Below are 26,582 nucleotides of genomic sequence, written 5' to 3'. Positions count from 1 at the left end.
TGGAGTACCCTGCAGTCTGCACCTGTCATGGGAAGGTGCGGCCAGGCACAGTCGCAGTAGTCTCATTATACTCTGCAGAACACCATTCTCCATAAAAGTCTTTTGGACTTCTTTAAGAAATAAACATTTCCAGATCTGGGCAAAGAAACGTAAGTTGATCCTTGAAACTATCATTGTGCCTGAAGGTAAGGAAGTGGGCTCACTGGTGGGGAGCCGGTTTATGGGCCCTCACGCTGGCCAAATTAGGACAACTTGAGCATAATTCTAAACGTTTAATGATGGTAATAATTCTAACACACCAAATAAATTAATTCATCAGTCATAATGATCCACCACCTAAAAGAAGCAGGAAGCCCTTTAGGGACTGCGCTCTGAAACAGAGTGGATAAGCAGTTAGGAAAATGGCCATTGGATAAGCCCCAGTATCACAATACTTATTCAGGGATATTAAAAGTACTGGGTGAAGAACCTGTTGGAAGCAGATATTTATAATATTAAAGCATCACTCACATACTCACGCCCGGCCCTGCAGTTATCATAAAGGGATACCGAGGACTTCACAGCACAACATGTGGCAGGAACACCTTTTGTTTTTTGTTTTTTGTTTTTTGTTTTTTGAGACAGGGTTTCTCTGTGTAGCCCTGGCTGTCCTGGAACTCACTCTGTAGACCAGGCTGGTCTCGAACTCAGAAATCTGCCTGCCTCTTCCTCCCAAGTGCTGGGATTACAGGCGTGCGCCACCATCGCCGGCTTCACATCCACATTCCTACACACAGACACAAAGATATGGATAAAATTGCCCAGCAGTGGTGGCATACTTCTTTAATCCTAGCACTAGGAAGGCAGAGGCAGGTGGATCTCTGAGTTCCAGGCCAGTCTGATCTACAAATCAAGTTCAGGGCAGCCAGGGCTACACAGAGAAACTCTGTTTAAAAAGAAAGAAAGAAAGAAAGAAAGAAAGAGAGAGAGAGAGAGAGAGAGAGAGAGAGAGAGAGAGAGAGAGAGAGAGAGAGAAAGAAAGAAAGAAAGAAAACTCAAGGAAAAGAATAGAAAGGAAAAAGGAAAAAGAAACAAAAACGAAACACTAAAAATAACCCCAAGGATAAAAAAGAAATCCGAATTACTTTTAGGATTTTCTTTTGGCAAGTTAGGATCACAATTTCAGCATATATAGAACAGTAACCTTTATCTCTTAAGATTTTCACTCACAAGGGCCATAATTATTCTATATACAATAATACACAGGATTTTAAAAGTAGCATAAATTATTGTAATACTTTACCTATCAAAAATAATTTGGGAGGATTGAGGGTATAGCAAATGGTAGAATTTATTGACTTAAGTATGTGTGAGCTCTGGATTTAATATACACCAGAAAAGGGACAAAAAGGAAAAGGTAGTCTTGGTGTGGATAATTTAGCAGTGTATCTTTTCAGTGTCAAAATTACTGTAAATTTCCAAGTACCTATTTTGTCTGTAGTATATTACTTATTTAAAAATGGTTCTGAGAAAAAAATGAAAATGGTGCATTTAAAAATAGATCTTCAAAAGCTAATAGTTCTCTCAATACCAAATTTTTCCTATCAAATGCAAGTGTACATTTCCATATCTAATCCATTTGTGACGGCTGTGGTTCTCCAACCCTCAAACACTTCGAAAATACAAATATAATCATAATTACAAAGAGTATACATAGCAATTTCTAAACTGCAGCGGCAAAACTATAAGCTAGCAACCAGATGGCTCACCACATGGGCTCAGCAGCCCTGCGTGTGTGTGAGAGAGAGCCCTGCATGTGAGAGCCCTGCATGTGTGAGCGCCCTGCGTGTGTGCGAGTGGCTCCCACGGACGTTCACAGCACACCAAGCGCAGGCACTGCAGCCCCGATGCTGCAATGGGAGGGTCAGAGAGACAAGAAACCTTCTGATTCAGGTTCATTCTCCAGAATTTTCTTCTCCACTTTCTTTAATATCTTCCTTGTTTCCCTTGCAAGAATCCTGGCTGCTGGTATCAGTTAAATAGTTTTCTTCCTCATTCTCTCTTTCTTCTCCATAAGAGCTGGGGGAAAAAAAAGAAATGTATCAATCAAAGGAAAAATGCATATGGTTTCAAAGGTACATGGCCTGTGTGACCATCATGCAGGTGGTGTTAGGTCGACATGCTCCACCCATAGCAGAAGACTATGTCAGCGCCAAGTTCCCAACAATTAATATATCTTGAAACTTGACTCCTTGTGTTTCAGTCAAAAGCAGGCCACTATCCTTTTTATATGTTAGAAATATAAGCTTGCTGTAGGAACAAAGTGGTTTATCATGGTGTAATATTTATGTTACATGATAAAATGTTAGTATACCTTGCAACAGTTCAAACGCACCCCCTTGTTTTTGTTTTGTTTTGTTTTGTTTTAACAATAGGAAAGCCCGGACTCTGTCCCTGCAGGCACACTCAGGGACACTCAGGGACACTCAGGCACACTGAGGCACACTCACAGGCACACTCAGGCACACTGAGGCACACTCACAGGCACACTCAGGCACACTGGGGCACACTCACAGGCACACTCAGGCACACACACTCGGGCACACTCACAGACACACTCAGGGACACTCAGGCACACTCACTACCTTTCTCTCTCTGTCGGGCAGCTTCTGAGCTCTTGCCTGGTGACATCTTCAGACACTTTTCCACTCTGGCCTTTCTCTGAAACAAACTCCTCAGAGAGTCCTAGCGCTTTTAGAGTGTTAGAGTAACGCCTCTCTGCAGCCATCCTTGCATTTCTCTACAGGAGAGACAACCCTTTTTAGATGAGAGGAAAGGCTGTACACATTCATTAAGATGTATCAATTTAAAAGCACCGCTGAAAATTAGGATTGACAGCAACAGCGATTGACATATGCATCTCCTCCGACTGACAGTGGCATGCTTAGGCACGGACCAAGAGACTCACACATGTGCCCCCAGAGGACCTCCACAGTAAGCAGCCAAAGCCTGTCAACATCTGTGTGGGTAATGCGCTGTGCTTTAGACACACAAGAGAAAAATGACACAATGAAAATGAATTACCTGGATGATAACTTACAAAAACCTAACACTGAGGAAAAAGGCATGCGCAGAAGAATACAAAAGAACACATCTAGCCAACTCAGTTAGCGCAAGTCTAGAAAGAGGAAGAGCTTGAAACAAGGCAAGGTGTGCAGACCCCAAGTCAGAAGCGCAGACCTCTGAAGGTGGCTGAGCGCTGACCTGTAGTGACTCTTACAAGACTGAATAAAGAACACCCACAAGGAAGATCAATAAGGAAACTGCGTGTGATGCAGTACCAGTAATGAAGGGGCCAAAGCCGGGACAGGGTTAGCACAATTTCAAGGCTAGCCTGGCCTACATAATGAGTTCCAGACCAGACAGCAGGGATATACAGCAAGACCTGTCTAAAACCAAAACCAAAACCAATTTGGAAATCCGTGTGCCTGACTACAGATCAGAAGGCAGGACCACACTAGAGTGCTGGACAGCTCCTTTGTGTACCTAGTGTATGCAGTTCTTACAGGCCATGACATCAGCCCATCAAAAACAAGGTCAGCAGTACTGTTATCTTTACTTCATGGAAGAAAAACTGGATATTTAGAGCTGAGTTTAAATCCCTTGCATGCCACTTCTTGGTCCGCAGGAATTTTAGTGGTCTTTTTGTAGCTTCAGCTAATTAAGGGTCCATTGGTGGAGCATTTAGAAAGGGCTGCAGTTCATTGGTGGACTGTTTATACAGGGCTGTAGCTCATTGGTTGAACATTTACACAGGCATGCTTGGGCCTCTGCGTAAATCTTAATACCACAGAAAAACCAACAACCTGCCCTCAACCCCCAAAAAAGGCTTCAATCCCAGCAGCACTTGGAAGGTGAGGCAGACAGCCTGTTCCAAAAAGCCAGGGAGATCCTGTCAGGGAAAAAAAAAGTGTATATATATATATATACATACACTTTTTTATATGTATACACATATATACATACATATATACATACATATATATATGTATACACACACACAAACACACACACACTAAACACCTGAGTGAACTGAGAACCAAGAGAGGGGTGAGAACCGTGCCCAGAGAGCACAGAAGTGACTAAAACATCTGAGACAACCCTGAATGCCCCGAGAAGGGTACATTGCAGGGCTGGGATGTACACCAAGTAGAAGAGGGCTTGCCTAGTCTGAAGTCGTGGGTTCAATGCCCAGGACCACCTACTCCAGGAATAGTAATACAAATATATAATCCCAGCACTCAGAAGGCAGCAATAGAATCAGAAGTCCAGGGCTATCCTTGGCTTTATAACTAGTTTGAGGTCAGCCTGGGCTCCATGAGACCTTTTTTTTTTTTTTTTTTTTTTTTTTTTTTTTTAAATTAAAGCTAATGCTATGAAGTAAGAGAATTCAACTTAACATCTGTTCACTTAATAGATCCTGTGATGTCTAAGAACAAGGACAACATGGCTGCCCCTGTAACCAATCACAGCACAACAGGCAGGGAGACCGAAATTAACTTTTATAAATGGGCAATGAATAAAACTGCAAGAGAATTTATTGAATAACAGCTGCTAATTAGCAGCAACAATCACAAGAACACTTGAGACTTTGGGTAAAAATGTACTAATTCATGTTAACAAAACTAAAATAGTGGTCACTGGATACTGACTTATCATGTTGCACTTGGCAGCAAGGTAAACTGTCTGTGACCATTGAAGTTCATCCTTTGCCTTCACAATGTAGAGCTGGAGCTGTAATGTCAAGAGAATGGCGAGACGGAGGCACAGCTACTCTTCCACTATCTAAGGCCCCACTCAAAAGGGTTACTTTTGCCTTCTTAAGATAATGCATGGGGGCTGGAGAGATGGCTCAGAGATTAAGAGCACTGACTGCTGCTCTTCCAGAGGTCCTGAGTTCAAATCTCAGCAACCACAGGGTGGCTCACATCCATCTGTAATGGGATCCAATGCCCTCTTTTAGTGTGTCTGTAGACAGTTACAGTGTACTCATATAAAATTTTAAAACATTACAAAATAAAAATGGATAACACTGGATCGGAAGTTGTCATCAATGCCTTCGTTCAAGGTAAAAGATATGTGATCACCAAGGTTTCATCTAGAGTGGTTCTTTGCTTTGCCTTTAACAGTTGCTGAGTGGAGATCATCAAGTGACGGGGAGAAAAACTCCAAGGAAACAGAAAATTCAAGGGCCAGAAGTGGGAGGAAGCTGTCAGCTAGAAGGTTAATTTCCTGTCAGTGTGCTCGCCACCGTGTCTCTGGTGCTTAGGAACTGCGGGAATTCACAGCCTGACAGATGTGTCTATTATGCTGGGACTCATAACTAATATGTCAGGATGATGCTCTTAGCTTTGGCTAACCCAGGAAAGAAATTGTACAGACTAGTCTGACCAATTTTATCACAGCTCTTAGGCTCTCCTGTATCCATACATTATTGTAGGTGCTGGGAATTCACAGATTAAGTCATCACCCTTAAAGCCAATTAGCAAACAGGGAAGAGAGACATCGCACAGATAATCCCCATACCCTCGGTCTGCCACAGACAGACCTGGGCAAGGCTCATGAAGGAATACAAGGCAGGCACAAGACAGTGACTGTGAGCTAAGGTTTGTGTGAGTAGGAACTAAAAAAGCTACGGTCCTCAGGTTATTCAGAAAACAGCCTGATTAAAGAGCCAGGGTGTCTCAAAGTCTGCCCAGGAAGGGAGATAAAGGAGCAGGTGCAGCACCGGGGAGAGGCAGTGCAGACAGGCCTGAGAAGCCGACAGGAGGGCGGGGCTGTAGCATGGTGGGTGTGGGTGTATGCCCCGTTGCATGAGTTCCATCCCCAGCACCACATAGAACCAGTTGTGGTGGCACACACCCCTAACTCCTGCACTTAGAAGGCAGAGGCAGGAGTTACAGACCACGTGCACCTTGGCTGTGCAGGAGTTTGGGGCTGAGACACGAGACCAAGTCTCAAAAATAAAGGTTGGCAGGAAGCACAAGGGGCTTTACCTACTGTTCTGTGACTTGCAAGTCTCTCTTTGGTGAAAGGGTTAAGGGAGACAGATCAACTCGGGTTCTGATCTCAGTTTTACAATTTACTAACCATACACCTCACGACTCACCTCCTTTGAACATGAGTTTTCCCATCTGTGATATGATAGCTCCCCGTCCTGATTAATCTGACTGGGAAGGTTAATCCTAAGACCCCTTGAGGTCACCATTGGACAGGGGAGTGAAAGGCCTCCATGGAAAGGAACGGCTGTGCTGCTGTCAAGATGTGCTAAGGAGAATGGGGAAGCAAAGAGATCTGCCTTTGGTTTTAAATGCTTTTAGGCCTGGTGCGAAGGCTCAGTAGTTAAGAGCACCTGTTTCTATAGAGGGCTTAGGTTCAATTCCCAGCAATCGCATGGTAGCTCACTGCTCCAGTTCTGCAGTATGCAATACAATCTGAAGTCTGTGGGCAGTAAATGGTGTCTACGCAAAACACTCACACACAAATAATTACACTAAATAAATAAATAGACAATTTAAAATGCTTTTAAGAGATGGTCTCACTGTGTGGCATACAATTTTCATACACCAAATGGTTGATTCATAAAGACCTCCCCATGATATCCCAAAGCCTCAACAGAACAAGAACAAGGCTGACTAAGAAGACCAGACACTAAAGCAAACCGTGTCAGGAATGTCTTGAGGTGCGAGGGTTAGTGACATGTTCTTTATTGAGCTACAAGCCTTATCAGGTCATAAGCAAAATTACTTCCTTGGTGGACAGGATGAAGCTGCCCCAGAAACAGCACGTCTCAGCAACTGCAGGACACAGTAAGATGGAGCGCACTTGCGGAGGCCAGAGAGACTGAGAGATAGGAAGCTCGTAATGGCCCTAACCAAGAAACACAACCTGCGCGACTCTTTCAAACAGCATCGGCCTCTTCTGCAGTTTTTCATCTTGTTCCTCCAGTTCCTGCAAGTATTCCCTCATCCTGGCTTTTTCATTCCTCCTAGAATCAGATAAAGAGAATGGCATTTTAAAAAGTCGGACATGCACTTCAGAAGACAAATCAGGAAGTGAGAGCACAGTTCAGCACAGTTTCTTTTCTAGACTGGCAAGATTTTCAAAAATCCAGAATAAAAAGCTCAGGTTTTGAAGACACACAGTGTACTGCCTTGGGAATGGTCTGCTCATTCTGATTTCAAAATTCTTCAAGACAAAAAGATTTCAAACTTGCCTGAAAAAGTGTTTTATATAAAAATGTACAAAAGCAAGAAAGTCTGGTCCAAAACCCTGAAAGTGAGCAGTAGTGGCATACATCTTTAGTCCCAAAGCTCTGAGACATAAGCAGGCAGATCTCCTAGTTTGAGGCCAGCCTGGCCTACAGAGCTAGTTCTAGGGCAGCCCAGGGTACACAGAGAAACCTTGTTTCCAAAACCAAAATAAAAAGATCCTGCTTTCCTTCTTCCCCTAAATGAGATCACTTAATGGGCAGTGGCGACATTAATTAATTGGGAGCAGGTAAGGGAGAAAACGGGGCTCATGAGAAAGTAGCAGCAGAGGGCAGGGCCAGACGCATGAACACCGCTGTGCTTATCCTTTGGACCACATCCCACAATGAACTAAACGTCACTGGTTTTCCCCTCTGTGTAAGATATACTAAAAGCAACCAAGACAGGAGAATTTCATGGGCACAGAAAATAATTATACTTTACAATAATTATGCTTACTCAGAGTAAGATGGTATTTAACTTCCTATGGCAAACACTGTATTCCTAAGGAACTGTTTGCTCAAGTTCATCAAACTACGCTCATTAGCGGGCTGATAAGATACTGTAACGGAATGCTCGGTGTTAAAAGCAGATATATGTGTTTGGATCTTAAAAGTTAATAAGTCATATTACTTACTTACTCAGCTTTGGAGGAGAGCTGTTCTTGCTTAAACATGACCCTTTTGTTTGTTTGTTTTTTGTTTTTTTTGTTTGTTTGTTTTGTTTTCAGAGACAGGGTTCCTCTGTGTAGCCCTGGCTGTCCTGGAACTCACTCTGTAGACCAGGCTGGCCTCGAACTCAGAAATCTGCCTGCCTCTGCCTCCCAAGTGCTGGGATTAAAGGCCACCAGTGCCGGGCAAGCATGACCAATTTTATGTGCAATGTTTGGAATACTGGTTCTCAGACTCTGCTCTATAGAATTCTAGTAGTATTCTGTAAAGGACGATAGGTGTTCTATGGCTGCTGTGGCTTCCACAGAAACAGTCATGAGGAGCAGCATGTACCCATGATGCATCCATTCAAACCACTGTAGTTAGTACAAACTTAAAACAGAACTCCCTGACTTATTTGTTAATTGAAAAAAATATTCTGGGCTAAGAAGGCCAGATCAGTCAGTCTGTGTCCTGGCTTTGATCCTCACATCCTCAGCCCCCAACACCATATATATATAATGTATGTGTGTGTGTGTGTGTGTGTGTGTACGTGTGTGTATGTATGTATATATATGTATGTATATATATGCATATGTATATGTATGTATATATGTGTATATATAGTATGTAACACATCATATATGCCAAATATTTACATAATTTATAAATAAGAACATGCTTGTATAAGTAAGAAGGTTTTGTGCTAGTTTTAAAGCAGTTATTAACTATGGCCATAACAGAAATGCTTATAACAGAACAATGCTGTTCCACATGGTCTCAGGGTTCTCGCTATGGAGGTGAGTAAATACACCGACTGTCACCATAAGGTGTGTGTGTGTGTGTGTGTGCATACATGTAACAGTTGAGTAGAAACAGCCAAAGATTATTTAAATCCATAAATTTAGATACCATAGTATTTCATATTTAGGTATCCACACACACACAGAAAGCAGAGAAGAGGAAAGGAGAGAGGAGAGGGGGAGGGGAGGGGAGGGGAGGGGAGGGGAGGGGAGGGGAGGAGAGGAGAGGAGAGGAGAGGAGAAGAGAGGAGAGGAAAGGAAACGAAAGGGAGGGGAGGGGAGGAAAAGAAAGGAAAAGAAAGAAAGGGGAAAGAAACCAAGTTTGGCCGCTGATGTCGAGTCTCCAGGCTCTTCCTGTACCTGAGATCGGTTACCCTGGATTTAACTATCTGAGACAAGCTCTGGTGTGAGGCATAAGCCTTAACCCGGGTTGCCAGCAGTTTCTGCAAGTCTTTCATTCTTTGCTTCTGTTTAGTTAGGATCCGATTTCTCTCTTCTTCCAACATTTTCTTTTCCTCAAGGGATTTCCTGAGGGCAACAAACTAAGGCTTAATTAATCCACTTTAAGCCAAGTAGGAAGTTGTCCAGCAAAGGTTTAACACGGGATAATTCAAAGGCTGAAAAAAAAAGGGCCACCTTTTGACCAAAATCTTAATTGTGTCATTGGAAATGCAAGTAAGGCTGACGGCTGTAAGCTTATCTACCTATCCTCAGGGAAACGCAGAAATCACATTTGTTTCTTAGAAGGACATTCTTAGCAAACGATTCTCTGCCATGTCATACAATACCTTCCAGATAATTTAGTAAACCCAGATTTACCAAGCTAAACCCACAGGGCTTCATGTGCCCGTCCCGGGGCCTCACCGGATGGCTTGCTCCCGCCCTCGGGAAGACGCGGTGGGCATGGGTGGGCTGCACTCACGAGGCCTGGGCTTCGTGTACTCTTGTCTTCTGGGCGACTTACGCCTAGGAGACAGGCCAGGCCCACGTGTTTCTCTCAGATTTTCTTCATCTGCTCTGATGTCTGCCAAGACTTTCTGTCTTTTGTCGGAGTCACACAGGGACTCGTGAAGACCACACTGTTCACAAAGCACCGGGCATTTCAGAAAGCTGTGTTCAGAGAAGGATTCCTTCCATTTTTCCAAGACTCCAGCCCCGGGGCTCAGGCACCTGCGCCTGTGTTTACCCCTTGGCTTTGCAGGACTTCTGGGGTCCCTGAACTGTCTGCAAGCTGACCGGCTGGGCCAAGGCGACCTCTGTAGCCGATCTCCGGCCTTTGGCCGCGTCCTGCTGTCCTCACAGAGCCCTTCTTCCTTTGGCTTGTCATTTGCAGCCGGCCTGTAAATAAACCGAGGCACGGGCCTGGCTTTGAACTGCTTCGTTTTCTTTTTAGCTCTAAGAAGGTCTCTCAGTTTCTTCTCACGGACGGCTTGCTTCTGTTCCTCCCTCCCAATGAACTTGAAGGGCTTCTGGGAGGCCAGGAGCGCAGCCCTGCTCCTTTCCCGGGCCTTCTTCCGGCGCTCCTCATTCTGCTTGACTAGATCCTCGTAGAGCGGAAGGAGCACGCAGGAAGGGACAGGATTGGCTCGGAATTTCTTCCTACACTCTGCCTCGTCCTCGTCCCTCTTGAGCTGCTTCTGCCTCGTTTCCAAATCTGATCGAGCATTCAAGGCCTTCTCTCTCCGATTCTGCTCCCTTACTGTCATTTCAAAGGGCACAGGCACTGTAATCCTGGGCGTCCAGGATTTAGGTTTCTTCTTCTTTTTCTTAGCTGTTTGGAGGTCCGAGTCATGCCGAATATAATCTTCAACAGAAAAGTCGTTCCACATGTTGTTTATGAGCGCCTGGGCATAGGTCATGGCGCCGCTTTCCCCAGGAGTCTTTTGCTCTAGGTCAGGCAACTCCTCATCAGTAGTGGTGGACAAGGATGACGACCCGTCTAAGTCAGGCTCTGAAAGTGAGGTCACGGACAAGGCAGGATGTGAGCAGCTCTTTTCCGAGGCAGAACTAGGGAAGAAGAAGAAGAATTAGGATACACTTCCAATTTTATGTGGCCAAATGTGAGAATTAATGTAATTACAGATTTTCTAAGATTAAGGTATAGTGAGCTAAAGGGAGTGACAATATCACTTTTCTTTAGAATAGAGCTGAAAGATGACTGTGAATTATCTAATATACTCTCACTTTTTCAGAGAAGGAACTTGAGTCGTCAGCTGCTTCTCCTGTCTTGCTTTTATTCATCCCCTCTGTGCTTTCCAGAGTCACCATCTTGGTCATGTCTGACCATGTCACTCCTACTTAACCCTTTCCTCTTTGCTATAAAGTCTGAACTGCTTGTCAATCAGGACTGGCCCCTGCTTCCCCAGCAGTCTTAGCCCTCCCTGGCCGAGACATTGTTCCTTTCCCCACCATGTCTGCTGCTGTCCTGAAGGCTAGCCTTGCTTCCTGTATCCACTCTGCCTCTTATTTTTCTCCAGGTTGAACTCAGTTAGCTAGCACATGCTAATGGAGGCCAAGACTGGAAGGATGTGGGGTTCAAGGCTAGCCTCAGCAACATAGCAAGAGCCTGTCTCTTATGCACTGAAGGTTTGATTCCTGGCCTTGTTGGGGGATCATACTTATGTATGACACCTTTGTTGAAAATACTGCCCCGCCTCCCACCAGCACCTGAGCATGACCACCATTCCTTCTGTTTCTGAGACACACGAGTGCATGTCTCCAGTTGAGGTTTGGTCTGTTGCCATGTTTTCTGTACCTGAAGGTCTAGACCTACAAGTGAGTTCTCACATTTATAAGCTTTCGTTGTGCAAACCTTGTTTCTTGATTTAAAACTACTGTTTAAACAAAATTGGCTACAGACAATTACTGGAGGGATTAGAGGTAGGTGGGTTTTACGTAACCTGGTTGGGGGTGGAGAAGAGACGAAGAGGATGGTAGGAGAGAGAAGACACCGTGGAGTCAGAATCTTACGTCATGCCCCGAAGGCTGGCCAGTTGGAGCTGAGAACAGCTCAGATGGAACACAGCAAGAATGACTCGGGGTTATTGATAGGAAAGTACATTCTAATAGCATAGAGGGTAATTAATATCTGCCCAGCTCTGGTGCTGATAAAGGCTTATTGTAAATAACAAAAGTGTCTTTTATTGGAGAACTGAAAGATCAGAGGTGGGGTAGAAGTCCTCAGATGAGATTAAATTCTTTTCACAATGTCTGTGACCTCCTTGGGGGTGTCAGAGCTCAGACAGCTCACACACACACACACACACACACACAATGCACATACAATGCATAGTCAGCTGACCAGCTGGGTTAGTAAAGGATCATCTTACGGTTTTAAAGGTTCAAGTAGAAATGAACCTTGAAACTAGATTGCTTTTAAAAACAGAAATCAAGGGCTCGAGAGACGGCTCAGTGGTTAAGAGCACTGGCTGCTGTTCCAGAGGTCCTGAGCTAGATTCCCAGCAACCACATGGTGGCTCACAACCATCTGAAAAGAGATCTGATGCCCTCTTCTGGCCTGCAGGCATACATACATGCAGGCCACTACATACATAATAGATAAATCTAAAAAACAAACAAAAAAAGACAATAGGGCAAGGGCAGTGGTGGTGCATACCTTTAATCCCAGCACACTTGGGAGGCAGAGGCAGGCAGATTTTTGAGTTCGAGGCCAGCCTGGTCTACAGAGTGAGTTCCAAGACAGCCAGGGTTACACAGAGAAACCCTGTCTCGAAAAACCAAACCAAACCAAACCAAAACAACAACGACAACAACAACAAACAAACAAACAAAAACCAGAAATCCAAACCTTGCATCTTTAATGAGCTCATTTTTTCATTTTTTAAAATAAACTTTAATTTTCATTGTTTAAGGACTGGCTGGGCTTGGTGGCACACACCTTTAATCTTAGAACTCTGTTATAGGGTAATTTCCCTTAATTATCTGATTGGCTAAGAAAGATGACAAATGGGTTTTCTGGGCAAGAGGGCAAGACAGGAAGAGGAGGGCAGGGGGAAGAGTTGCAGAGAGACTGAGAATGTCCTCTGAGGAGGACAGAGCGGGAGTTGTTGGAAGGAAGATGGAGCAGAAGGGAATGACCTGGAGAAACTGCAAGTAGCAGGGACTTCATAGCTGGGGAAGAAAGTGCCATAGAGGCATATTTGACCAATATAGGTGCGTAGTTTGGAAATATACAACTGAGTTGCATTTTCCTTGAATAGGCTTATAGGGGTTGGAGATTTACCACAACACTTGGCAGGCAGAGGCAGTTTGATCTCTGTGAGTTCTAGGCCAGCCTCACTATTTTCAGTGAGTTCCTGGATAGCTGGGGCTACACTGAGAGACCTTATCTCAAACAACAAAAGGCCCAGCTCAAGCAAAGCATGGTTTCATGTAATTTCATCATAGAGGTGAGAGGGTCAGGAGCTCGAGCACATCCTTGGCTACATTGCAAGTTTGAGGCTAGCCTGGACTACATGAGACCCTGCCTCAAAAAAAGAAAAAAGAAAAGAAAACCATGATGGCTCATGCTTGTAATCCCAGTACTTGTGAGGCTGAGGCAGGAGGAGTACCCAGAGTTTGGATCTGTAGAGGGGTGGTTCTGATGCTTTGACTTAACTGGGAATCTGTGTGTACTGACGATGAAGGTCTTTGCCCCCAATTGGTTTTGATCTATCAATAAAGATGCCAGTGACCAATGGCTGGGCAGAAAGGAAGAGGTGGGACTTCCAGGTTCCCACAAAGTAGGAGAGAGAGGAGGGCAGGAAGAGGAGATCGAGAGACTTGGGAGAGGCAGACAGAACAGACTCAGAGCTGTAGGGGAGACCTTCTAAAATGGAGGACAAGGAAAGTGGCCCATGGAAGAGACAGCCCAAAAGTGTCTTGGGCAGCAAGGCCAACGGGCTTCACAGAAGGTAAATGAGCAACTAAGCCGAGGGAAGATTTAGAGGTGGAGCTAGGAGTGAAGGGCAGGCTAGCCTGCAGAACGCATACAAGAGTCCAGCCGTCAGAGCCGATAAGGCAGTTTAAAAATAAGCTGTGTGTGTGTCTTTCATCTGCGTATCTGAGATAGCTGCTGAGTGGGTGTGTGCCTGCGACCAGCCAGGAGCACAGAGCGGAGCAGCCGAAACTCCCACAACAAAGGTACGCTGCTCTAAAGGCATCTAAGTCATCCTGGACTACATAGAGCATAAGATCTCTTGGATAATTTGTTTCAAAATTGGACCAGCCTGGGGCTGGAGAGATGGCTCAGGAGGTAAGAGCACCAGCTGCTCTTCCAGAGGTCCTGAGTTCAATTCCCAGCAACCATATGGTGGCTCACAACCGTCTGTAATGGGCATCTGATGCCCTCTTCTGGTGCGTCTGAAGACAGTGACAGTGTACCCACATACACAAAATAAATAAATCGTTTGAAAAAATTGAGGCAGCCTAAATATTTTGATAGATATCTGTAAGCATAAGAAAATCAGGAAGATGCAGAGGAAAGGACTGGAGAGGTGGCTCAGGGTAAGAGAACGGCTGCTCCTCCAGGGACACAGGTTCAATTCCCAGCACCTACATGGCAATTCACACTTCTCTATGGACATCAGGTGAACACTAGTGTAGACATACATGCAGGCAAAACACATAAAAAATGACAATAAAACCAAACAGATGGCCACCAAATGACCCTCAAAGCAAGAGGGAACCTAGTAAAATGACAAGCCATTGAACATTGGGAATAAGAGCCTACCTTTATATATCATCAATAGGAAGGAATATTTAAAAGCGAATACTCTGGGATACCTTCCATACTTGATCCAAGCATTTATCTTAGTTCAGTCCATAAATGACAATGACGAACTTATCTAGAAGAGACTTACCTAGAAGAATCATCCCTGATGAGGACTGCGTGGATGTCTTTTATATTTAGCTTGTCCTGGTACATTTTCTCTAATTTTGCCATGGTTTCTGCATGGATAGCCTTCAGGTCTTTGAGTTTCCTGAAATACTCTTCATCCGAGGAGTAAATATCAGAGAAGCTCATAGTGTTCTCGGATGTCACCTCTTCGTCCTTCCCAGGAAAGTTGTGACAACCTGCCTGAAGGGAGGAGAGCCCTGTTATCTACTGTTTGAAATTAAATAACAAATTGACACTGATCCAAATGTTGATTCTTACAGAAGTCTCATGATGTAGCCTAGGCTGGCCTCTAACTCTGTATGTAGTCCAGGCAAGCTCTGAACTAGCGATCTGCCTGCCACTGCCTCCTGATCCCTGATCAAAGGCGTGCGGCACCATGACTGGCTTCCAGCCACTTAGTAACGGTCAGGATCCTAGATAACTGACAGGAACTATTCATGTGATATCACCGACTACTGCAGAAGGCAGACCAGAGCTCAGCTACAAGGATTTCTCCAGGAAGCCTCTGTGAGGTGTGCAGTTTTTTTTTTTTTTTTTGCTGTGCCCAGAGCCAGCTCCGGAGGGACTCCTGCCGCAGGGCTCCGATGGTGTGCAGTGGACGGGGGCAGGAATGGGGTTCAGGGACAGTGTTCTCAGTGGCTCTCCAGGGAGCCCATTTGGGGTGATCTTGGAGGGGGAAAAGGACACAGGGGAGGGCGGAGGGAGGGCAGCAGGAAGAGTAATGTCCACAGGTGGCAGACACTTGGGGCACGAGAAGAGAGCGCGCAGTGAAGACGGGCTGAAGCCTGCACACACGTCAGGCCTGGAGCATCTGACCGGCCTTCCTCCCCCACTGCCTGCATCTTTCCCTTCTTCTAAGTGACTCAACTAAGGAGAGAAAAACCTCACTTTCTAGAGCTGGAGAAAGTGCTTAAATGCTCAAGTGTTTGCTATGCAAGCATAGAGAGCTGAGTTCAATTCCTAGAACCCACGTTAAAAAACAAAAACAAAATCAAAAACAAAGCCAGACATGGTGACATGAGACTGTAATCCCAGCACTGGGAAGGTAGAGACAGGAGGGCCCCTGAAGTCTAACCATAGAGACCCTTCCTCAAATAACAGCAAAAACAACAGCACCGAAGAATGCCTTAGCAAAGGAGTTGTTCTCTGGCCTCTGTGCATGCATGTACACACACACACACACAAACACACACACACCATAGGTATGTGCACCTAAACATACACACAACACACCCCCAAACCCCTCACTTTCTTTATAAATATAATTTTAATGTTCTTTGTCAGTTGACAAAGTTTAGATTATGTATGATACTATGCATAAAGGGTTTATGGTTTTAAATTTAGCCAACCACACTCAAAACCAAACAAAGTATATTCCCAAGTTAGATTCACAATAATATAATCTCTCTGGGCAGTGGTGGTGCATGCCTTTAATCCCAGCACTTGGAAGGCAGAGGCAGGTGGATTTGTGAGTTTGAGGCCACCCTGGTCTACAGAGTGAGTTTCAGGACAGCCAGGGCTACACAGAAAAACCCTGTCTCAAAAAACTAATAATAATTATAATGATAATAATAATATTATAATCTCAGAAAATAAATCTGTTTGGCCTTTCCAAGGGGAAAATTCAGAAAAGTCCATGGTAAATAATAATTTGGGCTGGAGAAGTATCTCGATTGTCAAGTATTTGCCTATTATGTACCATACTGTGAGTTCAGTCTGCACGTTGGGATGGATGGATAAATGGATAGACATATGTATATTTTTAAAAATTATGTGCATACATGTGTATGGTGAGTTCAGGTACACGTGGAGTCCAGAAATGGGTGTTTGATCCCCTGGAGCCGGAATTATGGGTAGTTTTAAGTTGTCCAGTGTGGGTCCTGACAACCTAATTCCAGTTCTCTGCCAGAGCGCCAAGGGTCCTTAACCACTGTCTAGCCTTAGGGTTTTGTTGTTCTTGGAAGAAGACTCTTCTTCTGGTGTTGTCCCACTTGGGATAACTTCAAGAAAACAAATGAAAGAAAACAATTTTTCTTGATAAAAAAAAAAAAGGACTGATATGTAGAAACTTAACAACTCACAGTACCAAAGAACTATTTACTATGTGTCACACACACAAGGCACATAGGAGAATTGTTATTTTGCTGCTTTTGCAGAGGACCCAGGTTCAGTTCTTAGCATATATGCAGTGGCTCACAACACTCCATAATTCTAGTTCCAAAAATTCCAGAACTTTCTTCTGGCCTCCATGGGTACTGCACATGCTTGACAAATTCACCCAGACCCACACTGACAACCCACCTCCCAATAAATATGCATAAATCTTAAGAGAGAGAGAGAGAGAGAGAGAGAGAGAGAGAGCGCCATGGATCACCCACCTTAATCCCGACACTTGAGAGGCAGAAGCTGGCAGATCGCTGAGTTCCAGGCCAACCTGGTCTATGGAATGAGTTCTGGGACAGCTGAGGTTACACAGAGAAGCCCAATCTTGAAAACAAACAAACAAACAAACAAAGAATGACCAGAGTCCCCGCGAGGTCTCTGGAGGACGCCGATGGCCCAGAAGTTTGCACAGGATCCTTGCTCTCTCCTCACTCCAACACCACCTCAGAGGAGTCTTTGTTGACTCTCCTCTTTGAAATAACAACTCTCCTGACGAACCATGACTCCTCCTCTGCTTTCCAAAACTATTCAGCTGCCAACCATCTTCCCCGTCCTGGTCCCACGTATACCCAGGCCTGCCCAGACAGGAGAGCCAGCTTACAAAGGCAGACACTTGTTTACTGTGTCCCCTGTGTCCCAGCTTCTAGAAAGGTGCCTGGCTGAGAAGCCATGCCTAGTAAACATCTGTGGAATGGAAGAACGTATAAGTTCAAAACTGCGTAGGTTTCCACCCAAGGAAACTACCAGGCGTTTCCTTTGCAAAGGCTGGACCGTGTGAGCAAACAGGCCCCTGACGGGCTGCACTGGGCCTGCTGGGTATTAAGGAAACCCTTAATCCAATCCAACCTAAGTGAAAATCTAGAACCAGGCTGTGACCCTGTCAGTGCCTTACAGTCAGATGTCCTCTGTTAAAACAGGGAGCGACTTTCACACAGAACTTCCACGGGTTCATTCATTCTCCCAGAAAATCCCTCAGAGGTCCTGCCTCCATTATCTATACTAAACCCAGCAAGTCTCTGACCTGGAAGAACTGTGGGAAGAGCAGCAGCACGAGGAGAACGTGCCTGCTGAGCGGCCTCACACTTGAGGCCTGCACAGCCCAGGCCACTGCTAACACAAGCGAACCTTTGTGGATAGACCCTCCTAGCTTGTTTGCATCTTAACCTAACACAGACGAACGGCTAGGAAATAACTCCCAATTCTCATTTCACCTTCGTCCTCCACCCCAGGACTGTCTGGCTTACAAAACCCCATGTGCAAAGTTGCTGCTTTCCTCCTCCTTGATAGGAATTACAACAATTAAGTGTTGTAAGCGCTGCTACAGAGGAAGCTAATCTTCCCAAGCGTGGCGTGACCCACATACGGGGGTATCAGCCCTCCCCGCACCTGAGGCTTAACTGATGGCCGAGCCAGACACAGGAGGCACTGTCTGTGCTGTAAGCTGCAGAGTTTACTTGACGGTCTGGACCTTTTACTAATTTATCTTCTTTTCAGTGCTGAAGCTGGTAGCCCCTGCAGAGACAAGAAGGATCCTGGGTTCAAGGTCGGCCTGAGCTATACCTTCAGTCTGAGGCCAGCTCGTGCTACCTAAGATCCTCTGGGCTGGGCGTGGTGGGTTTAACCTCAACATTTGGGAGGCAGAGGTTGGCAGATCTCTACGAAGCCAGCCTCCTCTACCTAAGTTCCTCTTCCCCATGAGCTCCAAGACAGGCAGGGTTACACAGTGAGACCCTGACTCCAAAGAAGAAAAGAGCCAGGAAGCAGAGGAAGAGGAGGAAGGAAGGAAGGAGTTTTAGAGCCATGCTTAATGACAGATATGTACCTCAGCCTCCCAAGTACTGAGACCACAGGTGTGGGCCACTGTACCCAGACAGTGTTTGAGATTTACTTATTTACGTATTTATGGACAAGGTCTTGCCATGCTGTCTGCGTCTGGAGCGCTCCAGGTGCTTCCGGGTGCTCTCAGACTCACAGCTCTGACTCCACCCTGTGAATGCTCTAACGGTAGATATTTGAGAGAGAGAGAGAACATGTTCAGGGGCTATCACCATAACAGTAGACCACATTTTGTAACTATTAATACTAAGTTAGCCCCTGGGCAATGTCTAGTGGATACCTGGCCTGCTCAACACCGTGTGTTCCGTTGGGAAATGGCTCCAGCACCCCACACTGCGCCTTTCCCTGCTCTCTTCCTACACACCAACTATTCTCATAACCCTTTTATTTTTTTTTTAGGGAAAAGGGAAACCACCAGAGGAACACTCGCTCCTCTCTCCACCTACAGAACTCCTTCCTCTCTGGGGGCGCACTCTCTCTACTCTTCATTTTTAGGGAACTGATAATTTGACTTCTCTACCTCACTGTTTTTCTCAATGAATGTGGGACCCCTGGGCCCTTATTCCAGTCCTCCTACCACAGTTCCTGATCCTTAATCTCTTTTGTCTATTTTGTCTCTACTAAATGTTGAATGTTGGGCAGTGGTGGCTCATGCCTTTAATCCCAGCCTGGTCTACAGAGTTAGTTCCAGGACAGCCAGGGCTATGCAGAGAAACCTTGTCTTGAAAAACCAAATAAATAAATAAATAAATAAATAAATAAATCTTTAAAAAGATAAAGCTGGGCGGTGGTGGTGCACGCCTTTAATCCCAGCACTTGGGAGGCTGAGGCAGGCGGATTTCTGAGTTTGAGACCAGCCTGGTCTACAAAGTGAGTTCCAGGACAGCCAGGGCTACACAGAGAAACCTTGTCTCGAAGAAAGAAAAAAAAAAAATGTTGAATGTTCTCTTCCCCTGCCTCTTGGTGTGTGTGTGTGTGTGTGTGTGTGTGTGTGTGTGTGTGTGTGTGTGAGTGAGAGAGAGAGAGAAAGAGAAAGAGAGAAAATGTGTGTGTGAGAGAGAACATGTGTGTGAGAAAGAGAACATGTGAGAGAGAATGTGTGTGAGAGAATGTGTGTATGAGAGAGAATGTGTGTGTGTGTGTGTGTGTGTGTGTGTGTGTGTGAGAGAGAGAGAGAGAGAGAGAGAGAGAGAGAGAGAGAACATGTGTGTGTGAGAGAGAGAACGTGTATGTGTGTGTGTATGTGTGTGTGTTTGTGTGTGTGTACTCCAGAGGTCAATGACAGGCGTTTTCTCCCCTCAGTGACAGATTAGACCCGATTAAAGGCCGGTTTATTAGGAGGCCGCACTCAGGTGGATTCACCAGTTTTACAGGTGGAGGTCAGTGATGTCACACATTCAGACCAAAGCAAGGGGAGCACGCCGTGCTAGCTAGGAGCTGGGATTGTGTCCATGCATAGCAAAAACTGAGGCCCAGACGGGCACTCTTGGGCAGGTTGTCTGAAATTTAGAGACAAGGAGCGACAATCCGTTCTCCAAGCAGACAGGAGAGTTTTGTCTAGGTGGGTGGGGTTGGCAGAAGGAGGGCAGACGGGGTTTCCCAGCGCGTGCAGGGGATGAGCAGGGGCTCCAGCCTAACAGCCAATCTTAGGTGACTTCCCAGGTCACTCTCCACCTTATTTTTGAGATAGGGCTTTAGAAAATCCCAGGAATCTGCCTGTTTCTCCTCTCACTAGCCCTGGGATCATAGACAAAAGCCAACACACCAGGTTTGTATTTGGGTGTTGGAAACCCAAAGTCAGTTTTAACACAAATCTTCAGTTAGCAGGGCATTCTGGAATAAAAGTACAACTATACAAAGGACAGACCTTTCTGCCACTGCAAGCCAAAGTATAAATCAATTTCCAAGAGAATTATCCAAGCTGGCAGTTGTTACAATTACTACTAATTTATGTAAATTACTCTAGAAATGACACCCATTCTCTCCTTTGGTTCTTAATAACAACTGAATGAGGTGGGAAAATGAAGACAATTATAATCCTTTTATAGACAAAAAAACAGAAGTCATGTCCTAAAATCACCTAGCAAGTAGAAGAAAATGGATTCTGATCCAGGATTCAAATCCTCCTGTCCACTCTGGTGCCTTGCCTTCTGTAGCCTGTGATAGACCGTATTTTATCAGGTATAAACCAGTCCTAGGATTCGGAACCTCACTGATGGTCAGGGTCTGCTTGACTCTACATGACCTTGAAAGATTTACTACAGACCAGGCATTGTGCCTCATACTTTTAATCCCAGGATTTGGAAGATGGAGGCAGGAGGATCAGGAGTTTAAGGCCATCCTTAGCCACAAATAAGTTTGAGGCAATCCTGGACCAGAGGAGACCCTGTCTAAAATAAAGCAAAAAGGCTTAGCCCATTTTTCCCTACAGCTGGGCAGTGGTGGTGCACGCCTTTGATCCCAGCACTTGGGAGGCAGAGGCAGGCGGATTTCTGAGTTTGACGCCAGCCTAGTCTACAGAGTAAGTTCCAGGATAACCAGGGCTACACAGAGACACCCTGTATGGGAAAACCAACCAACCAACCAACCAAACAAACAAAACAAAACAAAACAACCACCACCACCACCACCAAAACGAAAAGGCTGAGGACGTAGCTGTGCCATACTCTCCCAGCAAGCTGAGAGCCCTTCAGCCCACCCCAAGCACTGCTAAGAAACCAAGCAGGGAAGGGCTGTGCCTGCCCTGGTGCCCTACACAGCAAAATGCCAGCTTAAATTCAAGGTTCCCGACTTGTAAAGTGAATAAAAGCTGAACACTTTATTACATGCCTTAAACCAAGCACTCTAGAAGCAGAGGTATGCAGAGCTCTGTGAGTTTGAGGCCAGCCTGGACTAACAGAGTGAGTTCCAGAACAGCCACGGCTATGTCTCAAAAAACCAAAAATTAAAAAGGATGAGACGGTTTAACTGTTAAGAGCACTGGCCGCTCTTACAGGAGACCTGGGCTTGATTCCCAGCACCCATCTGGTGGTTCACAACGATCAGTAACTCCCAAGAACTCACACAGCACACATTTAAAATACACACAAATCTAAAAACAAACAAATAAAATGAATAGAACAGATGAAGGATATATGTTCAAAATATACTGTATGAAAATGTCAAAGAATAAAAACATCGCTGGAGAGATGGCTCAGAGTTGCCAACTGCTCTTCCAGAGGTCCTGAGTTCTATTCCCAGCAACCACATGGTGATGCACAGCCATCTGTAATGGGATCCAATGCCCTCTTCTGGTGTGTCTAAAGAGAGCGTGATTGTACACACACACACACACACACACACACACACACACACGGAAAAGTAGACTGTGCCCTCCTACTAGAAATGCATCCAGGACATAATACTGAAAATGTTTGTGAAAACACCTGTATCACCCCTTTAGGAAACTTCAGGATTTCGGCGATTTGTTTATCTGGCTGTTTCTCTATATTTATGGAGCTTCTATCTGCCCAGTGAACTTCAAACACGATTTCCTAATAGCCTGCTAAAATCCTCTACTAACCAAAAGCGATAAAACACAGTTGTCAGTACAACTTATCATCTGAGGTTTTATGAAAACTATGGACACATCAGTTTTCCTCAAGGGAAAAAATTTAAAAATCAAAGGACTAAAGAATTATTTATTCCCAAAATATGCTGGAGAATAAATAGGAAGTAGAGTTCTGTTCTTTGCATAGTCTAGAAATAGCTTATAAAAACGCTCTCCAAGAAAGTTTTGCAGCAGTCTTTAGTTGGGGCAGAGAGCACGGAGGGTCAGCAGGGGACACCGCATTTCCACCCGTCCTGCGGGTGACGACCAGGACAGCCCTCAGACCCCGCCGGGCTCCCATATTACCGACGCCCGCTTCTGCCACATCCCCTTCTGTTCCTCCTCCATGGCCGTCGCCAACGCCGCTGCTACCAGGGACTGTAAAGGGTCTTCGCGTTCGTACTGGGCGACCCTTGCTCCGGTGATGGGATCTGCGGGCAGGTGGAGGCTGGCTGCGGCCAGTCCGGCCTCCTGGTGCAGCGAAGCCATCGCCCCGCCTCCGAGCCCGAGCGCCCGCGCCGGCCCGGGGCGGGTGTGCAGGCGCTGACACTAAGCTCGCAGATCCTAGCTTGGGGCGAGCGGTTACTAGGGGCGCGGTTACTAGGGACGCTACAGGAGGCGGGGAAGGACCATAACGCACGCAAAGTCCTTTCTCACTGTCACAAATGCGAACCCCGAATCCGGGTAATGTCTAATGATGGTTTCTGATACAAGCCTGCGGTTTCTAGAAGCGTAACTATCTGAAGCTACACAAATGACTACCACAGCAAGCTAAAGTAAAACGCAGTCTTCAAGCGAATTGCTCAATGGGCGTCCCATCGGCACCAGGACAATTCCTGATTCACTTGAATGACACCCAGGTCCCTGGCTAGGGAATGAGCTTTTCTCTGGTTTCTAGCTTTATTTCGGTCTAACTACCTAAACGAGGACTTCTCGCGGCATACGGACTTAGAGCAGAAAGCGTGTTTTAACTAACTGGATCAACATATTAGGGCACAGAGGAACAGGAAGGACCGGGCGTTGGGTGACCACCCCAAGAAAAGGAAAGGCTTTGCAGCGCGCTATTCAACATGGCGGAGAATCCTGTTCATCTCCAATTGACAAGAACCAGCAAGAGCTGACCAATCAAAAGGAGAATACTTATTTGTCCCGCCCTCTTTCTTCTCGGCTGACCAGTAAGACACGAGACATAGGAAGTGCCTGTCACTCCGACCAGTGAGTGATGGGGTAGCTTGTCTAGCGGTTCTGCAGCTAGCTTAGCCGCAGACTGGAGGGGGCGAGAGCCCACAGGGACCACACCCTCCCAGCTCACCCCCACCAACCTCCTGATCTGCCTCAGGTTTTTGGCTGCTTTGGATGGTCTTTAAGTGAAGTCTCAGCCACCTGCGACATAATACTCTACTTAGAAGCCCAGGTAGCGCCCGTCCCCACCATAAGGTTCCAGTAGTTTCCACATTATGCGGCACGCCTTCCACAGAACCTGCTTCTGACGCAGTAGTTACCACCCCTTCCTTGTTAGCCCCTGCGAAGTCCCCATCACATCACCTTCCCCGCCTCCTCTGTTTTGGCTGAGCTTCCCTTTTCCAACAGAATGGATGGATACTGGTTGGTTCTGAAAAGCTACATGTGGGGAGGGATCCCTAGTCATCCGAATGACAGAGTAGTAACTTCCTGCCAGCCACATGCAACTAGTTCTGTGATGGGATTTGATGTAAGCCAACACAAAAACAAGCCCTGTAAGTGGATGGTTTTTACAAACATGAAATAGTAAATAACGGGTATGAGGGACATCAGTATGTACACAGAATAGGAAAATTTCAGCGGACAGTACTCTAAATTTGCAGACATCTAATAACACAGCTTAAAAGGGGGGAGGGGTAGAGAGATGGTTCAGCGGTTAAAAGCACCGACTGCTCTTCCAAAGGTCCTGAGTTCAATTCCGAGAATGGTGGCTCACGACCATCAGCAATGGGATTTGATGCCCTCCAATGGTGTGTCTAGTGACAGCGTCCTTACATACATAAAATCAATAAGTCTTTATTTTAAAAAAGGGGGGAGGGTAACAGAAATGGGCAGATCTGAAAGAAAATGGCATTGTACAAGTGCTTTTGCACTTTTGTACTGAATTGTAATACACAGGAAAGTGAAATGAATAATTTTGACAAGAACGAATACCCATGGAATCACATGACAGCTACACAAAGAAAACAAACAAACAAAAACCAAACGTACATGCCAGTTGACATTTGGGTTTACACTGGAGTGCGATGAGAACAAAGCACCGAAGATGTCAGAATTGCTTGTTAGTATTGGGAGAGGTTCTTGCAAACACAGATAATGTTTTATTGAACGCTTTAACTTCCTGTTACACTGTAAAGAACACAGAGAACACATACTCAAGCTCTCTGTCCATCAGTCTCCTATCAAGTTTTTAATATTTGCATTGGCTGATTTCAAGGTTTGATACCTAGTTACTGAAAAAAAAATCTGAACAAGAAAAATTGGCATTTGTGAAAAAGGAAAATGAAGGCAAGTTCTGCGAATCTCATTAGGCAATCTGAATGCAGATGCCTCTATTAAATCCCGGACATCCCAGTGATGGGGCTAGGAGGCAGGGCCTTCAGGAAGTAACCAAGGGCTCCATTGTCGAAAAAAGGTCCCTAGCTTTAGTTCCCTTTTGTCTTAGGAATTCTATTCCTGGACAAAACATAATGACCAAGAAGCAAATTGGGGAGGAAAGGGTTTATTCAGCTTACACTTCCACACAGCTGTTCATCACTAAATGAAGTCAGGACTGAAACTCAAGCAGGTCAGGAAGCAGGAGCTGATGCAGAGGCCATGGAGGGATGTTTCTTACTGGCTTGCTTCCACTGGCTTGCTCAGCTTGCTCTCTTATAGAACCCAAGACTACCAGCCCAAGGATGGCACTACCAACAAGGGGCCCTCCCCCACTTGGTCACTAATTGAGAATATGCCTTACGGCTGGATCTCATGGAGGCATTTCCTCAAGAGACGCTCCTTTCTCTGTGATAACTCCAGCTTGTGTCAAGTTGACACAAAACCAGCCTGTACATCTTTAATGATGCAGTGATTTCCCAGGAGCTTGTAAACTTTATCATGAAAACTTGAGATTGAGGCCCTGGCATACTTTATTAAAATTTTATGTTCCAAAGCAAACAATTTGACAGTTTTAGTGATTGTGTGAGAAATGTTAATCTCCTCTTTGTCATTTCCTCAGAAGAGTACTGCATGAAGTTCAATGAAGCTAAAATACAAAACACATACCCACATCTAAAAAACAGGTAATGTAATAAGCGGCTCAAGGTCTGGTATTGCAGAGCTATCTGTAGCCATAGCCGGCAGAGCAACACTGGAGGAGCTAAGAAAGTTCAGCTGACTCAGGAGCCAGTGTTGTCACACTTTGGGAGTTTGACATTAGGTAGGTTTTTAAAAGGCATATTTAAGTACAGCACAATTCAGCAAAATTTTCCTGGAGATGATTAGCTCAATCCCGTGTGTATAAAGTTTAAGCTGTGACCAAACCAAAACTCTGTAAAGTACATATGATACTTTCCATGAAGAGGGGTTCTACAGATCAGTCCTCTGTGGAAGAATCCAGTGGGCTCCTGGCCACAAAGTGCAAAGGTCACCAGAGTATATTACCCATGTCCACGCCCAGACTTCTAGGCAGAAAATAGGTTGTGTCTCCCTTTGAGGGGACAACCCTGTAACATTCCTGGTTTCCCTAGTGCCTCTCTGTGAGCACCTTGACCTCTGCCACTTTCTAATCACCCCTTTCTAAGCGCAGCTCTTGCTCGCCTTTTCTTTAGCTTAAGGGCTGTATTCTATCTAGCATTGCTTAGGCATTTTAACAGGTGCATGGCTTTTCTGTTTTGCTAGGTTCCTTGTATACTGAGGATCAGAACTTAAATGTAAGCATAACTTTCCGGGCCCCTTTAAAGTACATCCTTTTACATTTGACAGGTGACTTCTTTCAACTTTAATAGAGCAAACCTCCCTTGGATGAGCTTTCTGTGGTTTTCTACCACAGCTTTGTTTGGTTTGTTTTTTTGATTTTGTTTTTTTTCCGAGACAGGGTTTCTCTGTGTAGCCCTGGCTGTCCTAGAACTCACTCTGTAGACCAGGCTGGCCTTGAACTCAGAAATCCACCTGCCTCTGCCTCCCAAGTGCTGGGATTAAAGGTGTGTGCCATCACCACCACCACCACACAGCACCACAGTAAATTTCACATAAGCAGTGGTTAGAAGTCTCTCAAAACAGCTGCATAGACAGACATAAGTAGTAATGGATAATATCCTAGAACCAATTAATATGGATTAGAATAGTATTTGA

General features: G+C 45.4%; 1 protein-coding gene across 8 annotated transcripts; it reads right to left on the bottom strand.

The window, feature by feature from the left end:
* Positions 1-257: 257 nt before the first annotated feature.
* Fam161a (FAM161 centrosomal protein A) lies at positions 258-22,772 on the bottom strand. Of its 8 annotated transcripts, XM_052198013.1 has the most exons (9): positions 22,536-22,621; positions 17,020-17,128; positions 16,423-16,641; positions 14,604-14,821; positions 9,607-10,749; positions 9,103-9,270; positions 6,928-7,027; positions 2,625-2,779; positions 258-2,058 (listed from the first exon to the last, which is right to left on the bottom strand). In XM_052198013.1, the coding sequence occupies exons 4-9, from the start codon at positions 14,765-14,767 to the stop codon at positions 1,935-1,937; spliced, it is 1,854 nt and encodes a 617-aa protein (XP_052053973.1). In that variant the 5' UTR covers positions 14,768-14,821; positions 16,423-16,641; positions 17,020-17,128; positions 22,536-22,621; the 3' UTR covers positions 258-1,934. The 8 variants fall into 8 exon arrangements, with proteins under 8 accessions (XP_052053973.1, XP_052053974.1, XP_052053970.1 ...); XM_052198014.1 differs by lacking the exon at positions 16,423-16,641; XM_052198010.1 differs by lacking the exons at positions 16,423-16,641; positions 17,020-17,128 and having other exon boundaries at positions 22,536-22,771.
* Between the last annotated feature and the right edge of the window lie 3,810 nt (positions 22,773-26,582).

This window comes from Apodemus sylvaticus, chromosome 11, assembly GCF_947179515.1.
Source record: "Apodemus sylvaticus chromosome 11, mApoSyl1.1, whole genome shotgun sequence".
NCBI classification, from domain to species: domain Eukaryota; kingdom Metazoa; phylum Chordata; class Mammalia; order Rodentia; family Muridae; genus Apodemus; species Apodemus sylvaticus.
The sequence above is the reverse complement of the archived record's forward strand: the minus strand, read 5'-3'. Positions and strand labels throughout refer to the sequence as shown.